Below are 18,827 nucleotides of genomic sequence, written 5' to 3' on the forward strand. Positions count from 1 at the left end.
TTAATAACACTCATACAATCATATGTATATTTAGATAAAAACCCTTTTTGCTCAGTTTGAACTCACTTTGTCAGGGCCTCTTGGTTGGGTTCAGTAGACACAAAAATACTTTTTTCGTGGTATTTGTGGGGACTTTTGTGAGGTAAACCCTGTCTGACAGAAGCCTAGCACCTGAAGTGATGCCCGCATCCCAAAAACATCACCACTAACCTTCAGCCCACCTCGCCTCAGAAAGCCCCCTGCTCCACAAAAACACAGCAGCATCCCGCCTCACCAAAAGCTGGTCCCCTTGTGTGTTTGAGTTTGTGTGTGTGTGTGTGTGTGTGTGTGTGTTTTCATGGCTTCTCTGGCTTGCTCCTGGTGAAGCTTATTTGTTGTTCCCTGAAGAGATAGGTAAAAGTTTATTATAGTCCGTCAATTATTCTGAAGGTGAACTTCTGCTGTTTCTTTATTACTTCAGGGTGAAGTTGACCATGATCTTTTAATCACAAAAATAAATGGTAACAGTTATCAGCACATTCTGAAGCAAATTAATCTGCTGTTATCCTAAAAATAAAAAGACTAAAAAAAAACTCAAAACAAATCTGATGAGACAGCTCTCCTGTGGATTGCAAGACCTTGGGGATGGAGGTAAAATGGGGGGATGTGAAATTTCTGACAAGGTGGCCGAGGTGACGTACTATTGCCTTTGACATCCTCCCCCTTCCGGGCCCTAAAGGTGGCAGCGGCGGTGCCGGTGCCGGCCTCACCTAGCCAGGGTTGGGCTCCGCGCGCCCGTGGGGACGACAGCCAAACAGGTCAGAGAGGAGAGGGCCAGAGGACAGAGCGGGCAGAGAGAGAGGAGAGGGCATTTTTTTTCTTCTTTTCTACCTCTGTCTAAAGTCAGAAAAGCGATCAGGCTAGCTTGACTAGTGGATTTTTTTTGGGTACGTGATTTCATTTTGAAAGACAGTCGATGGGTCTCACTGGTCGGCAGTTTGAATCACCTTCTGTGAATGTCATTATGGACTTTTACTTAAAGCTTTTACTCACACACATTAAATGAAGCAATCATTAGTGGTACTTTACCTTTGTCACCTGATAGGACTTTTCCTGAAAGAGACCTGTCATAGAACACACTAGAATGGTGCTCAGTAGAGCACATACGTCGGCTGAAGCCCAACCATTCCCTTTGATGTGAAATCTCACAACACAAACAAAAGATAAACTAATGCTGTATCTTGCAATGTTCGCCATATTGGCTACAAACAAACACACGTACATACAAACAAACAAACAAACAATCAACCAACCAACAATGAAACAAACATGACTTCCTTGGAGATAGTAAAGTAAAAGATGCCCAGCTTGACGCGGGACCTTGAGAAGACCTCTGTCCGTTGGCCTGAGCCTATCGTGCTGCTGTGTGTGGGTCCAGTGCAGGGGGTCCTCCTCTGGTGATGACCTTGAGTTCACCACTGTTATAGAGGGGAACGCTTCACTGGCTGCCAGGGGCTATCAACAAACACCCTGCAAGCTGTGAAAAGGGGATTTGCCTGACCATACCTTGATGCCCAAAGCCCAAAGTGATATTTGAAATAACAAAAAATAGCACTTAGATTTTAATTGAAATAATATGTAGTACATTAAAGTCCAACAGTCAATCTACCAACCCTGCTGGTGATTTCATTCATCTTGACAGCCGAATGCAAATCTGTAAACAAATGAATGGGTTTGTAGGAGGAATCACTTTGTTTTCTTGTTTGTTTATTTGCATGCTAGCACACCAGCAGAGAGTCTTTTAGCAAATGGTCTCTACCCTGTTCTCAGCACTTAGCACTTTTAGGTGCCGTTTACACGATGCCGGTTTTTGTGAAACCGGTGAGGTTTTGTTAACGGTTACGCCTTGCGTGTACACGACCCCGGCAGTTTAGACAGAGACTTTCTAATGTGGAGACACAGCACTCAAAAAATCCTCCATAGAAATGCATGGAGCTAGTTTGTAACACCATCCCACCCCTTCCTCGCCAAAATGTCGACATGTGTATACATTGAGCCAATCATGTGGTGTGAACTCGACGCTGGAGCATGGTTGGTGTCGTGAAGCCTTGCGCACGCGCATTTTCTGCCGAATAGGATGCCAGATGAGTACCCAAAAAGCATTGCAATATGGCCGACGAGTGGAGGGACTTGCCTAAAAGGACTTTGGATTAGAGGACTGAATCCGATAGCTTTTGAAACCGGCTTCCGAAGTGGGAACTTTTGAAACCGCCCGCTAACTTTCGCAGACGCCTGTAGGTGCGAAGCCGGCAACTTTATGACGACATACATGCTGCCCCACCTCTCAACTCAGCCACGGCACTCGACCTGACATGCAGCTTGTCAAAACAAACCATTTATTTATCATATTAAAATGTTTTTCTTTCCCCTGTCATGATTTATGTGCGCAATGTAGCCTATCAGCCTTTAGTGGCTAAGTTAGAAGCACACGTTAGCTTAACTTAGTTAAACATTAGTTACTTAGTTAAACGTTAGTGTTTTCTCCAGTGGTGCTCAGACCTAATGCAATGCGTAGGCTAAGCATTTGAAATTTCACATAGCAGTCACATACCTTGAAAATGAACTTTATTAGTTTAACAGTTGAATTGAAAACCGAATTGTCTGTAGTCTCCTTATTTCATGCGACTGCTTAACCAGAGCCCTTATTAGACATTCTCTGGCTTAAACTGTTTCAACAATGTTTTCTTCTACGCGATTCACGCGAAATTATCGTGAAGCTTCTGCACAGCGGCGCCATCGACTGGTCTGGCATATGCACTACAGCACATTTAGCCGGTTACACCTCTGTGTGTAGACGCAAGGTTTTTTCTTGCCGGTGTCGTTAAATGTGTGAAAGCGGTAAGAGAAAATTCACCCGGCGGTTTCGTGTAAACTGCCCCTTACAATGGTTCCCAAGGCATTCCATATAGATCCCCTCGTCACATGGTTCATTCAAAGGTTACCCCAAGGAACTTATTTTACATGCAGGTCCTATTTATAGTCATGTTTTTCCCGGTCATTTAGCTCACACTTTTATCTTAGAAGGGCTTACCACGGAGGTTATGTTCGCTGAATGTCGTGCGCCTTGTAGAAATCATAGAACGCCAGTCGAGAGGCCACCAACACACAGACCCCATGTCCCCACACCAGATGCATTCACTCCAATACCTTTTAGTTAAATATTTGACTAAGCTTCATATGGCCGCCATCTTTTGTGCCGCGAATGGTTGCGGTCAGCAGTGCCGGGTGGGTGAGTGCAGCATGCCTGCTCTTTTAAAGGGGGTTACCACGGGCAACTGCTTTCAGCGGCGTTGCACGGAGCACCTTGTGCGGCAGGGCTTTGTCCACTCAAGGGTTGTCCTCTTGTGCTCAGCTCTTTTTTTCTCCTTCTTCTGTGGGCAGTAACAACCTGTGATGGATAGCACCAATTCATTAGGCCGAGGACAGACACTTAAACATACACTAAAACCTCTGTGTTCTCACTGGGACACACACACACACACACACACACACACACACACACACATACACACACACACACACACGGACAAACACACACATATTCTCATTCATACACAAACCTGCAAGCACCAAGACATTTTCACCAAACATTTCTGAGCGCCAATTCTGCGTCACTACCATCAAGGCGTAGAAACATACGACAGCTGCAGCAATGACTTGCCTTGTGGGGTGTGTAGCGTTAAGAGGGCAACTTTAACACCTCTCTTCCCCCTCTCCATCACCTCAATGGACTTGGCATTGTGGGAGAAACCCTTGAGCGCAAGCTCTCACTGGCTTGAGCACACACACTCCTCCATAGCCCAGGCTCTCACTGGCCTGAGCACACGCACTCCTCCATAGCCCAGGGAATAGTGCTGTTGCAGTGTTGCCTCCCCCCCCCCCCCCCCCTCAGCACTGTCAGCTTCCTCTCAGGACCCACTGACACCTATTGTACCAGGGAGAAGGATGGGGGTTCAGGAAGTCAGCAGAGCACCACACACACACACTCACGCACACACACACACACACACTCACGCACACACACACACACACTAACACACAGACACACACACAGACACACACATACATAGACACACACGCACACACATACACACACACACACACACACACACACAGACACACACACACACACACACACACACACACACACACACACACACACACACACGCACATAGACACACATACAGACACACACACACACACACAGACAGACACATACACACATAGACACACAGACACACACATACAGACACACACACATAGACACACACACATACAGACACACACACACCTTGCACCGACACACACAAATGCAAATTTCGAAGCTTAGAAGAAGGACCTGTAGAGAAAGACCAGTTTCAGCAAGTCACCAGGACACCACCTCTGGTTAACTCACACACATACTCAAAAACCGTGCATAGAGAAATGTCCCACACACATGAAGTAAAACAGAGAGGGGAACTGGCCCTTCCACTGGACCTCTCCTGCAGGAAGCACAGCCTCATTAACCACACACTCCAGGAACAGCCTCATCAACCACACACTACAGGAACAGCCTCATCAACCACACACTACAGGAACAGCCTCATCAACCACACACTACAGGAACAGCCTCATCAACCACACACTACAGGAACAGCCTCATCAACCACACACTACAGGAACAGCCTCATCAACCACACACTCCAGGAACATCCTCATCAACCACACACTACAGGAACAGCCACATCAACCACACACTCCAGGAACATCCTCATCAACCACACACTACAGGAACAGCCTCATCAACCACACACTACAGGAACAGCCTCATCAACCACACACTACAGGAACAGCCTCATCAACCACACACTACAGGAACATCCTCATCAACCACACACTACAGGAAAAGCCTCATCAACCACACACTACAGGAACAGCCTCATCAACCACACACTACAGCAACAGTGAGGGGGAAAACCAGAAAAGAACCGTAGAACCTTATGTGCTTAGTCCCAAGCACATCTGTATCAACATGCATACACATGCACTTACACAAACGCTAGCTATGACCCCTTTACCAAACCTGTACAGACTGCACTGACGTGACACCCACGTGCACAGGAGACACAGAGAGCTGCGCGGTCCCGTCCCGGTGCCTGGCTCTTCCCAGAGCTCTGGCGCAGTAACCCAGGGCCGACCTCCCGCAGCAGTCGTCCGCTCCGGTTTTAAACTGTGGTTGAACTTCACTGCTCTAGTGGGTACAGCGGTGGGGTGCGGTGGGGGGGGGGGGGGGGTAGACTGGTTTTTAAGGTGGCATAGTGCCAGTCTGTCTCCATGACGGACTGCTTGTAAATACCACTGTGTCATGCAATGGGGTCACTGCAAGCTCTTAAGACAGAGTTATGAATAAAACATAGATGTGGGGGAAATGTTGCTCTTCTGTTATTGTCTGTGATCAGTGGTAGAGTAACAGGGGGATTGGAGGTGCAGTGAGCATTGTGGAGGGGGACGAGTTGTCTGTTGGTACCTGTGTCAACTTGGATGAATATACGTGGACAATAATACTCAAGAGGCTATGATGGTCCACAGATGTAACACAGATTGAGATTTCATATGTTTGAAACAGAGCAGAGTCCTATTCCATGGCATATTTATTAGCTGTATATTGTTGATGATAATTTTAATGAATCCACTTTGTTTTACATGAATGTTTGTGGTTGTTGTCTAGAACAATAGAACTACAAAAATGTTGCCAAATTCTGTGCTATGACCGTTTGTTTTTTAGATAGGATGCAACTCTTGGAGTTCATATCCCTGGGTTTCAAGATTTCCAAAAAGAGACTTTGAATTTAGTCCTGTGATCAGTTAAGAAATACTTCTGATCCCTTGGCACTATACCAGTAACTATAGTCTGTCATTCACCGTAAAACACTTCAAGAAGGCAATGGGGAATACATTACTCAGAGATCCATGCTGTGCGAAACAGTAATAATGGTTTAAAAAGCCGAATCCGAGGGACTACGTAGGCAGCGGTCCTCCAGTTGTGCTGTCATAACGCATGTGGCTGTAGCGTCTCAGCGCGGCCTATCGGATGTGAAAGCGCCACTTACACATGTTTGTCCTCTGCGCCTCGCGACCTCCGCAGGCCACGTCTGACCCTCGGGCGGGATCTCTCGCCTCCGTGACGCCAGCTGGCCAACCAACTTTTCCTCAGGGTCCCTATGCCCCCAACCACCACCCCTACCCCTAACACACAGACGCACACACACACACACACACTTTTGCACTCACACACACACACAGAGACACATACACACACTTTTACACTCTCACACACACACACACACACACACACACACACACACACATACACACACTTTTACACACTCACACACACACATACACACACACACACACACACACACACACACACACTTTTACACTCACACACACACACACACACACACACACACATACACACACACACACACTTTTACACACACACACATACACACACACACACACACACACACACTTTTACACTCACACACACACACAGACACATACACACACGTTTACACTCTCTCACACACACACACACACACACACACACTTTTACACACACACACACACACTTTTACACACACACACACACACACACACACACACACACACATACACACTTTTACACACACACACTTTTACACTCACACACACACACACACACACACACACTTTTACACACACACACACACACACTTTTACACTCACACACACACACACACATACACACACTTTTACACTCACACACACACACTTTTACACTCACACACACATACACACACATCCCCCCATCCCACCTCCACCACCATGCCCCTCCGGGCCTCTCCCACAGCATCACACTTCCAAACGCTGCAGAGGGGAGCGGATAGAAAGTCCTGGCAGAGGCCTTTTTGACCTCGACTCTGTGCCCCCTGCAGACACTGACTGCACTGGACAATCTAGACCTGCAGGGGAAGTGCCGCTCGAGGGGTGTGTGTGTGTCTGTGTGTGTGTGGGGGGGGGTGATAGTGATAGTCATACTCTAGCAGGAGCCTTTGTGACTGGCCGCAGCGGTCATCTCATGTCCCTCCTCTGCACTGGTCAAACAGCTAGCACTGTTAGGCATTTAAATGGCCGTTTAATGAACGTGCCTGGAGAATGACAATGTGGTTTATTCCCTTGTGAAAGGGTTTGGCAAATAATGTGGTTGCTCTGTGCCATTGGTAGATTGTTTGTATTGTTTACATGTTTACTGTATGTTATGTATGTCTGTTTACTTTGTTTGCTCTGTTGATAGTTATATAAAGTATGCCAAAGACAGTAATATCCTGAACACATTTAATTATTAGTCAGACGTCTGACATCCATCAGGTAAAAATATTTCACAACCCTGTACAAAGTCCTGTTAAGACCTGCATAATTAGAAAATTCTATTTTCTTTCCTCCGCATGAAGTACAAGTCAAGCATATGGAAATTGAGCGTGAAAAATATTTGTCCTAGAAAAAGGGGAACGGAAAGCGTTGGTGGGAGCAGGGATCATCCCCCAGACTTTGTTTGACCTGTCAGATGCATTATGGGCCACGCAGGAGACGCATCCTCTCGCCGTGTCTCCGTGTGTGTGTCTCCTGGAAGTCTCGTGGGCTCGGCGCGGCCAGTCAGGTGACACGGGCTGCACATGACCTTTACCGGTTACAGAGCATGGAGTCAGGGCCTCCTCCTCCACAGTCTAAGCTGATGTCAGATCCTCCAATCCACAACCAGTGTGTTTACTTCTCGTCCACAACCAGTGTGTTTACTTCTCGTCCACAACCAGTGTGTTTACTTCTCGTCCACAACTTGCAGAAACTGCTAACATGTTAAAACAAGTGCTCTTCTCCAATATGTTTATGATTTTGAGTATTTGAGGCCTTGTGTTTATTTTTGCTTGATGGAAGTAAAAATGCTTTCACTTTCTTTTCCCTGGTATTAGCTTTAGAGTGAAGTGTTGTGCTCTGACACATCCTCTCCCTTGAATGGTGATTTCATCATGCTTCCAAAGAAATGCACAATCGCTATGTCAGTATCCCTAAGAAGTGGAATTTCAATTTCAAAATTTGGTCTCTGCATTTATCCCAATCCGTGAATTAGTGAAACGCACACAGCACACAGTGTACACACAGTGAGGTGAAGCACTAATCCCGGCGCAGTGAGCTGCCTGCATCAACAGCGGCGCTCGGGGAGCAGTGAGGGGTTAGGTGCCTTGCTCAAGGGTACTTCAGCCGTGCCTACTGGTCGGGGTTCGAACCGGCAACCCTCCGGTTACAGGTTCCGAAGTGCTAACCAGTAGGCCACGGCTGCCCCAACACTGGGACCTAAGGCGTTATTTGCAGTAATGCGCCCCGATAATAAATACATCCTTATCTTCTCTACACTTGGTACAGTGCAGTAGAGGGGCCCTAACATGGCCATTCGGTCTTGAGTGGACGGTGGAGAGGGGGGGGGGGGCGTCAGCGCTGGGGCAGCCTGAGGCGTGTGTGTAACCGCAGCGAGAGATGAACTCTACAGAAGCTGAAGACAAGCCCAGGGATCAGGCTCAGGTTACCTACCTTTTCAGATCACAAAAGAAGAGGAAGGTGGAGATTTGTGTCCGCTTTCGTTCCGAAACGAGAAGGGTTAGAATTTCACAAGGCCGTCGGAATGTTTGGTTCACATGTGTAGATGTCCCTCTCTGCAGTAAGTGATGAAATACAGAATTTTCACAGATAATCGCCTTCTCACTGCCTTGGTAGGCATACAGTTCCTTTTGCACACTTTACTTTTCATTCTAAACTGTATTTGTGGCCTACAACATGCATTTTAACCTAAACAATGTAGAATGTGTCTTCCAGCCATAAAACAGATGGAACAAGGAGCATACATATACTGTTACTTTTTAAACACAATTCATGAAGACATGGCAAACTGAGGAACACCATTTTTTCTTATGCCTCTAGGAAATGCAAAGAAAGCTGCAATGTACGTGTCAGAATGTATTAGCAAATGAGCTAAGCTGATTGAAATCAGACCTATCATGATTTGTGACCACTGGGCCTTTATTGTCCCAGAATTCTTTGGGTTTTGGAGCTGTTGGTAAGACTCTGTGAAGTAATTGACTAATGCACCTAATGCTTTTGTAATTAGCAGTTACGGACTTTGGAATTTCTTTGATGGAGTGCTTTTAGGATCCCCCCCCCCCTTAATCTCTCTTTGGCGCAGTTAGGCTATTTTAATTTCAAATTAGAGATGCTAAATACTGTGAACACATCTAAATCGAGACAATAAAAATTTGACAACTTCTCCACTTAGTTGCCCAACTCTCAGTTTGTGTCTCTTACAGCATCTTTCTTTCTTTTCTCCCTTGTGGCTTGTGAGATGTTGGGAGCGTTGAGTTGCGTTGAGCCATAAAGCCCTCATCAGCTGAGGCGTTTTTATTGTCCATTGTGGGGTAATATAAATAACCCTCTTAATCAAAGCCAGCCCTAAGGTGCTTCTGGAGAGACCCTTGGGTATCATTTCAGGTGCTTAAGGTTCATGTGGTGCTTTGTCACGGCCCCTCCCTATGGCAGGGCTTGCTCCGTGGCACTGTTGTGACGGAGAGACCTTTACCCCTGCGTGCCAAGCCTGCCGAAAGGGGCACGTGCCCCAACACTAGTGAGGGCTATGGGACCTGTCCACTACCAGGGGGTGTAGCGGCTAATCGCAAATGCTAAATGGACTGCATTTGTATAGACCCTTTCAACAATAAAAACAAAAACAATGCTTGAACGTTCTATTTGGGCCCCAATCTACTTCCTCTGCCTTTAAGATAACATATGGAATGTTAAAAAGTAAGTCTTGTGGGGCCAACTATGATGCTGATAATGGAACTCTCTTGAAAGGGTCTATACTGCTTTTTCTACTCATCCGGGCAAAAACTCTTCAAAGTGCTTTATAGCATAATGCCCTCACATTCACCCATACCCTCACACATTCATACACCGATGGTGGAAGCTGCCATGCAAGGCGCCAACCTGCGCATCGGGAGCAGTTTGGGGTTCAGTGGATTGGTCAAGGGTCAGGAGAAGCCAGCCTCCGCGTTGGGCCTCCATACCCAGCGTTGTGGGGCAGTGGAAAAGTCTTTGGCTTTCAGATCACAGAGCAGCACTGGAATCCTCAGTAGACTTTGTGTGACTCTCACACTGACAAGGTGCCAGCTCCCCAAAAGCTGCTTAATGGTCATGAGTTAATGGTTATGAGAATAATATTTCTCTTTTTACGTCTCTTTCTTCCTCATCTCGTTTTCTCTTCCCTCAGTTTTTTTCTTCCCTCTCTCTGTTGTAATGATAAAACAGCAACTACAGACCAAGTCAGTTGCTCAGATCAAGTTCACATAACGGTTGCTTAAATAAACACTTAACAGGAAGTGAAAGTTTTGTGAGAGAAAAAGAATGTAATGTCCAGGTCTTGTAATTGGCCGTGTCTTGATCTGAAGACGATGGAGTCTCCGGGCTTCTGAGCTCCTGGGCTGTTTATCCTACTCTGCGCTATCTGTCATCGATTGGCCCGCTATCAAGGTTGCCGATGTCGGTGTGGTTGTTCGGAACAGGATGACCTTCCTTTCAGCATGCGCTCCGTCCAGACTGGAGGCTCTCCGCCAAAGCAGCCTCGGTGGGTCTATAGGTGCGTGACTGTCTCAGAGGAGTGTGATATTTTTTTTTCTCCCTCCTTTTCTTTTTTCCTCCTCTCGCCGTTGTTGATTTTACCTTGTCCACACCGAGGTCTACTTATGTGCTATTGATTTTGCTCCTCAAACTTTCCGCTGCAGTGCACTCTGTGGCGCGCAGTCATGGCTTGATCAATGCATTATTTCTCTTTTTTACTCACACTTGGCTGGCTCGGAGACATGAAAGGTTACGCTGCCCTAAACTCAAGAAACATCTTCTGGAGGCCTTCTTTGTGTGTGTGTGTGTGTGTGTGGGTGGGCGGGCCAGTGGGTGAGTGGGTGGTTGTGTATGTGTGTGTGTGTGTGTGTGGGGGGGGGGGGGGGGATTGGTGTGTGTGAGAAAGAGTTTGTTTAATCAATTAGCTATGTTATTTCTGAAGCTCGTTTGGATCCCCACTAGTGTAGGCCTTACTAAAAAGCATATTTACTGCGCTGCGCAACACAATGCATGGATAATTCAAAGGATATCTCACTATCATGTCGTTCCCCGGCTTCTGACACTCAAGAGGCATCAAAAGATACACATGTTGCTCATTAGTGCATTGACTCATGTCATTTGGTCCTTTTGTACTTCCACAAATTGTGTACAAATTCCACACTAAAAGCTCTGCATCTTATCTTTCCTCTAGAGTTAACTGATTGCTCCAAGGAATTGCAATGTCACTGCCTCAAAGCGAACCATCCGGGGTGTTACTAGTGGCACTTTATCCCGACCTGAAGGGGACAGTGGTCGTACAATGGCTTAGGATGAGAGGAGGACAGAACAAGAAGGGAGGCAGTGAAGAGAGAAGGAAGAGGGGGAGAGATGGGGATGAGATAGCGGAGCGCGATAGAGGAGAGATCAGACCAGGGCCCTTATCCCTGCTTGTAATAACGGGGTTCCTCTCTCATCCAGGACACACAATGGGGGGCTGCAGAGGTCCGTCATTAGGCCCCAGATAAGTATCTGCTGTGGGGCGAGGTTCACCATTATCCCCCTCGGCCGCAGGGAGAGAGCCAGAGGGGTGTGTGGGTTCAGGGGTGCTGGTGCTGGGATGCCCCCGCCGGCCTCTCTGCCCAAAATCACTGGGTTGTCTGAGGTGGGGATAAGACCCCGAAAGGTGGCCGCGTGTGTCCCTGCGTGCTCACACGTACACCCTCTCGTACGCCTCTTCACTCACCAGTGCAGGCCCTCAGCTTTTAGTGCTCTCCACTGTGGCTTTGCTTTCAGAGTCAAGTCCCTCTTAACCTTCCTGTGTGTGTGTGTGTGTGTGTGTGTGTGTGTGTGTGTGTGTGTGTGTGTGTGTGTGTGTGTGTGTGTGTGTGTGTGTGTGTGTGTGTGCGTGTGTTCGTGTGCGTGCGTCAGTGCATGCATATTGGTGTGTTAGCATTATGACAAGTGAATTTATTGTGTGTGTCTGTGTTTATGAGTTTGCATGCATGCGTGTGTTTATGTAAGTTTGTGCGGGTGTGTGTGTATGTATTTCCGTGAGGACCACTCATTAGCTGTGGCTCATTTGTGCGAGCCGTTGGCACAGGCCAGCCTTGAGAGAGAGATTAGTGCTGGTGTGGAACAAGTTACCGTGGTAAAGCGCTTGATTCTAATGACTCTGATATAATCCATAGCTCAGCACCTAACCCTAGTCCACTCCAACCCCCTCCCACCCCCCCACCCCACCCCTCCACTGAGCCACTTGAGAGACTAAGACACGGTGAGAGGTTTTTAGCGGCACGCTAACAGGTCCATGCCTGGCCATTGAGAGTGCGTGGCCAAGCGTCAAACGCGATTTGGGCTCAATGCGCTTTCTGTGTGTGCAAACATGGGATATAAAAATGGCAGCTCTGCTGCGCAGGCCAGTTCTGGAGTGCGTGGGGGTGAGTAGGGACAGCATGGTCCACACTCTTCCTCCCTCTCCCACAGCCACCCCGTAGCCTCTTAGACCCGATGGGAGAGAAGTGGTCTCCAAGACTCGCAGGTGGACTTGGCTCCAGTCCATCTGGATGCATGGATTGGATATGAATCCCACAGTGTTATTTAATCATGCTCTTGGGTTTTTCTTACAAAATGCTTGTCATACATGCTGCATACATTAAAAAGAATGTATGTGTTTCTACTTGCGAATGTGCTCTTTATAGACTAAACCCATAGCCTTTCTTTTCCTAGCATCTTGTGCTAGCAGCAGCAACACAATATTACATGATGTTACGTAACCATGTGAGTCAAAGGAAGCGTTCTCTGAAGCCTATGTTCTTTTGTCTGACAGCCTGCATAGCATCATTCAATGGTGTGTGTGTATGTACAGTATGTGTGTGGATGGATTGATGGATGGATGGATGCAATCTTCTACATTTTGGTTGACCATTGCCTATTGTATGTATCTCCTCGTATTTGACTGACATGCTTTCTCTCCTTTTATTTTCCCACCTCTCTGTCTCTCTATCGTCTTCCTCTCATTCTCTCTCTCTCTTACTATCCTTCACTTTTCCTTCAAACTCTTTCTCCCTCTCCCTCTATCCTCCTCTTTACTCTTTTCTCCTTTTCTGTTTTTCTCAATCCCTCCTTTTTTCTCTCTCTCCATCTCTCTCTCTTTCTCTCTCTCTCTCTCCACAGAGGCTGCACTTGCCTCCAGACCTGTCAGACACAGTGAGTCGTGTGAGTAAAGTGGAGCTGGCAGCGGGCTGTGGTTCCACCGCCACTGGCAACAAGCACCTGGACTTCTAGAGCTTTCGCTTCTCTCTTTCCCTCCCTTTCTCTCTTTCCCTCTCTTTCTCTCTCTCTCTGTCCCCCTCTTTCTCCCTCTCTCCCTCTCTTTCTCTCCCTCTTTTTCCCTTCTCTCTCTCCCCCTCTTTCTCTCTCCCTCTCTCCCCCCCTCCTCTCTCTCTTCCCCCTGCCATACCTCCCCCCTCCCTTGCCATTTCCATGACATTCTAACGAGAGCTTCCAACCCCTCCCCCCACATCAGACTTGTCTGCCTCCGCCAAACACCCCATCGCTCTGTCTCTCACACACACACACACACACACACACACATACACGCAGACACACACACTCACACACATACAGGCACACCATCCCCTCTCCCTGCTCCGACATCTCGCCTCACCAACACACAGATACATGAGAGAGAGAGAGAGAGAGAGAGAGAATATATGGGATAAACAGTGGGAGAAGAAAGGTTTGGAAAGATCAAGCAAATGATCAGTAATGAAGGCTGTGTTGCATACTGGGCTCTACCCCTTAGCAGACCCACGCTGTTGCCCCTCTGAACTCCAAAGCTGATCCCCTTGAACTCACAGGTGCACCACGGACACACTCTCCGCACTCAGGCACTCTTGTACACCATATGTTGCTGTTAATGTGAAGAAAATAAACAATTTCTTTTTTTTCTACAGCCAGTGTCTGTGCGTTTCTTTTATTGACCCATGCTTGCCTTCATTTTCGGGATTGTTGTGCTGCTGTGTAAGTGAATAATAGAAGCGAGATGTTTAGTTGTCAGAATAGTTAGATCCTGGGTGAAGGCAAAAGGCATGTGTTTATTAAGCAGCAGGATTCATTATGCGGCTCTTCCATCACAGCCCCAGGGCTCAGGGTTCTTTGTTTTTCTCTCTCTCTCTCTCTCTCTCTCTCTCTCTCTCTCTCTCTCCCTTCAGACAGACACTGTAATGTTATTTCCATAACTTGGATTAAAAGCATATCTGGCCTGACCAGCCCTGGTGCCCGTGCATGAATATGTAGGTGAGAGGGGACGAGAGGGAGCGGGGTCGGCTTGGATTCCATTGGTCATCACCGCTCCTCCCAAGCCCGCTGCTTTGACAGGCCTGCGAGAGCAAATTAGGTCAAACGCTGCCGTGGACGGCCTCATTTGCAACATCCACAAGATGTAAGACTGTAAAGTTATTTCACTAGTGCTGGTCTTTTCTTTCTCTCTTTTTCTTCCTCTGTCTCTCTCTCCATCTATCTCCATTTCCTTCGCCATTTCTTTCTCATTTATCTTTGTTGTATATCTCTGTTATATCTGTCTATGTCTGATAGTCATGGTGCTGTATATTACTGTTACGCTCTCTCTGGGATATAAAGGTATAGATATATAGATATAGAGTCCAGTCATACATATAGCACTGGTCTAATGCGTTAGGCCTTTAATGTGTAAAGATTTCATCATATGCCTGAGGCACATTAAAGTAAGTTAATTAAAATTCAAATGAATATGTTTGTTCACATGTATGTACTGTATGTCTACGGTTGGGGCTGTTTCTGTGTGTGTGTGTGTGTGTGTGTGTGTGTGTGTGTGTGTGTGTGTGTGTGTGTGTGTGTGTGTGTGTGTGTGTGTGTGTGTGTGTGTGTGTGTTTGAGCGCCTGCATGTGATTCTAACTTAAATTTCAGATGACATGACCCCCAGTGACTTCTAGAGGAAGAGTACTCATAATGTAAAAATACTGTCAGCCATGCATTATTCATAGGTCTAGTTACATAAATCTACGTACGAAAACACAAAGATGTGGAGCCTGTACACAAACTCTGGCTTTCATGTATTCAACAGCTGCCATCTCTGTTAGATTGCAAACACCATATCCATCCTCACCAGTTTCTGCACGACTTCTGTACCACTGACTAAAAAGGAGCACTTGACTCACTGAATATAAATCTCAGACGCTGTTTCTCAACGAGACACATTATCCATGTCAGAAAGTCCATCTCATACTGCTTGTTTGTGGCTTCTCTCTTGTCTGCTGTGACGCTGTCTTCAGAACTGTTGTTTTTTCTCTGAGAAGCCCCGATAATGAACGCCGACTAACAGCCCCAGTTCATGTCCTTGGTGTCAGTGAGGGGTATGTGTTTGCTGCTGGGTGTCAGGTCCAGACTCATAGTTGCGGTGATTTTTATCCGTTAGCTGAGACACGAGAGGCTCGTCCGTCAGGAAAAGGCCATTTTTCCTTCTCTCCTCTGTCCGTCTGTACTGGGTCCGTCTGCATCAGTCCCGTCTGATTTGACAGTGAGACGGCGCTTTGATGCCTCACCTGGTCCTTGGTCTGTCTTTGTCCTGTCCAGTCATGTTTTCAGACACCCCCCCCCCTCTCTCTTCAGCTCCCCGCATTCTTTATTTACACACAGTGCAACTCAGTGACGAGACTGCCATCATATCTCGGCCTGCTACACCTACAGGGTTTACACATTGTAAATACACAGCATGCCATTTCATTTATGTCAAAAAGTAATAAGCCTTAACATGATTTATCACAACTGTCTGTAACTGTTCATCAATCACATGGCAATGTGTTCTAATTAAATGCTAAGTAGCACTTAATTCATTGTGGTAATGACCGATCATCATCTGACTCACTCCCTTCTGTGAATTAACAAGTGTAAATATTCATCAATCAGAGGTCTCTAATCATATTTATGTTTACCTCCTTACACGGATATTATTACCTGGAGGTCTGCGTGGACAAACCTGCGAAGGATTCGAAACGTGTCACCACAGTTTAGGGGGGAAAGTGTTGATGAAGGCAGAGAAGCGCTGAGCTTACAGTGTGATGAGTGTTGTGATGCGCTGTTAGAACCACCCCATTACACATTTCAATCAGTCTGAAAGGCTCTACGTTTCTATGTGGCAAGGCTTGTTTTATTTATTTTTTTCTTCCTGTGCTGTTTAAAATGACTCATGATGCAAAAAAACTATGTACTCAGGAGTTATCACAACTATGTGTATACAGTACATAGAGGGTTAAAGTCATTGAGAGATTTACATAAACACAGACACACACAGACACACACTGTTACAGCAACAACCTGTGTGAGGTTGAGCTCTTGTGATGCACAGCCACGTCAGCGGAGCAGTTCCATTTTGTATCTGTCACGCTGGCTTAGTTTACGTAATCCCACTCTAATATTATCAGTCGTCATTAATCGACACAGCCTGAACATATCCTGCTAACACAAGAGCACAGGGGGAGGGGGGGGGCAGCATACCATCTTGTTTGATTGATGCCCTGGCTGGTTTTCCTCGTCGCCCACATTGTTGTGTGTGGTTGTCATCTCACACCTACAGGAATCTTTTTAATAACCCCACTGGAATTCCTGTACTATTTGCATTAGTGTTGTTGGCATTTCAGATTTGTGTGAATGTTTTTTTAACTATGAACGTCCACATTCTTTGTCTGTTGTGAATGCAGAGTATTCAATTAATTCAATCTGAGAGTTGATGCCAGATTTTACAAAAAGAAAATATTGCGAAAAAAAAACAAATCAGCTTCTAGAGTTCAGCCCACCAAGTTCACAACAGGTTTTCTGTTGCAAAACTTTGGAACATTTTAGCCAGGGTGTTTTGTTCTCTGATAAACTACATTTATTTATCAAACCGGCCAAATTGTAGATATTGTGTGCATCAGATTCAGGTGTAAAGTAAAGAGACATGGGCAGCCAGTGCTGTAGCCTACATTGAAAAGAAAATAATGGCTAAGCAAATAATAAAATGGTTTCTATGTTTACTTTAGCTGTTACTCTGATCCTTCACTGGATCCTGCCCATCCTATATCTCTAAGTTGTTTACTCATCAAACGTTCAACATGATGTTTTAGGAACCACTACAGATGCCTGATCAAAAATACGTTTTTTGGGGTCTGTGCCTCTCTATTAAATTGTTACACACATTATGGCTTAACGTCAGGCTACAATATGAAGTAGATTGACCAAGGCTGCAAATGACTCTGGGAGTGTGTTTAAGAGGGAGAAGAGAGAGAGAGAGATGAGAGCAATCCCACAATCCTTCAGTGCTGTGAGCCTACACCTGACCCAGCACTGGCCCAGACCTCCCCTCTCTCTCTCTTTCGTCCACCCCCCTGCTGAGATAGCAAGTGAAGCAAAATAACTCATTCTGCCACACAATCGCTCCCTCACTCCCCCAACTCGCCCAGGGCACAGACTGCTTTATCCCTCCACCCCCTCTCTCTCTTTCTCTCTCCCTCCCTCTCTCCCTCCCTCCTCCTTTTTTTAAAACCATCGTAACTCCACCAAAACAAGGGCCTGTGCTGGTGAATGGTTTGGCCTTTCCATTGTGCCTGTGTTTTTTGTAGTGCTTGTGTTGTATGGAGTCGGTTGGTGCTTTTGTCCGTGGAGGGTTTTTTGTGGTTATAAGGTGGGCTTTGGGTCTTGTGTCTGTGTGGTGAAGCTTTGAGAACACTATTAGATCACTCGGAAAGGATCCTGTTTGAAATGGTTCAACCAGTGGAGTTGAACACTTCATCTGGCAACACTAAAAAAAGGTTGAAAGAGAGCTCTCATCAAGACGCTTTTTTTTTTGTACTGTACAAAATGTTTTTTTTATATTTTTCACAAAATACATTTAGAAAGCTCCATTTTAAATAAAATTCAAATTGAAATATTTAAGAGACAGTGTAGACCTTTCTTTCTCCCAAAGCATGGAACTGACTCTGAACCAGAACCCTGACGTGACCATGCCCCCAGATACACATCAAAATGCAGAACGCAAAGCATGATAGACATGGTCTTCAATTATAAATAACAGACTGCGGGATTAGTCGGCAGTCAAAATGTACTCGAAGCCATTGTAATATAATGTAAAACAAATGCTTACAAAAAATGCTTGCAACACAAGACAAATATATATAAAAACAAAATGTTGTGTAAGAGATGAAATACAAAGGCTTTGGTCTGTTTTTACAATCAACAATGGTTAATTCTGATATGTACTTGTAAACAACTGCCAAACACTTATGTTTAAAACTCTGTCAAGCATTTGTAATCATAATTATAGGAATTAAATATTTCTAGTTGCACAAAATTATTTGACAGCATGACACTATAATACAACTATATCTAAGAGACAACTTGTACCTTAGCTAAAGAAAGGTTGTTTTTTTACAATGCATGAAAATTTGTATAAAATGTATAGAATATTCTGGGGAGCAATACAAATGAAAGTAACTTTTTATTGTAGAAATTATTTAGGGAGATTCCTAGGGAAGACAAATACTTACAATTGGACATAAACAAGTTGGATTATATCAATGCCACAGTCTACCAATGAGCAATCATTTTCTC

At 45.8% G+C, this 18,827-nt stretch overlaps 1 protein-coding gene across 1 annotated transcript in view; it reads left to right on the plus strand.

Moving 5' to 3' along the window:
• Positions 1-14,156, plus strand: part of elp4 (elongator acetyltransferase complex subunit 4) — a 65,830-nt gene extending 51,674 nt beyond the window's left edge. Inside the window, exon 10 of the mRNA XM_076286904.1 lies at positions 13,376-14,156. Coding sequence (XP_076143019.1) covers positions 13,376-13,486 — 111 coding nt within the window. The 3' untranslated portion in view covers positions 13,487-14,156. The remainder of the gene's footprint in view (positions 1-13,375) is intronic.
• Positions 14,157-18,827: the final 4,671 nt, after the last annotated feature.

This window comes from Alosa pseudoharengus, unplaced genomic scaffold, assembly GCF_046254945.1.
Source record: "Alosa pseudoharengus isolate Yale_2024_CS ecotype anadromous, Long Island Sound unplaced genomic scaffold, YU_APseudo_1.1 YU_APseudo_1.1_scf_16, whole genome shotgun sequence".
NCBI classification, from domain to species: Eukaryota; Metazoa; Chordata; class Actinopteri; order Clupeiformes; family Clupeidae; genus Alosa; species Alosa pseudoharengus.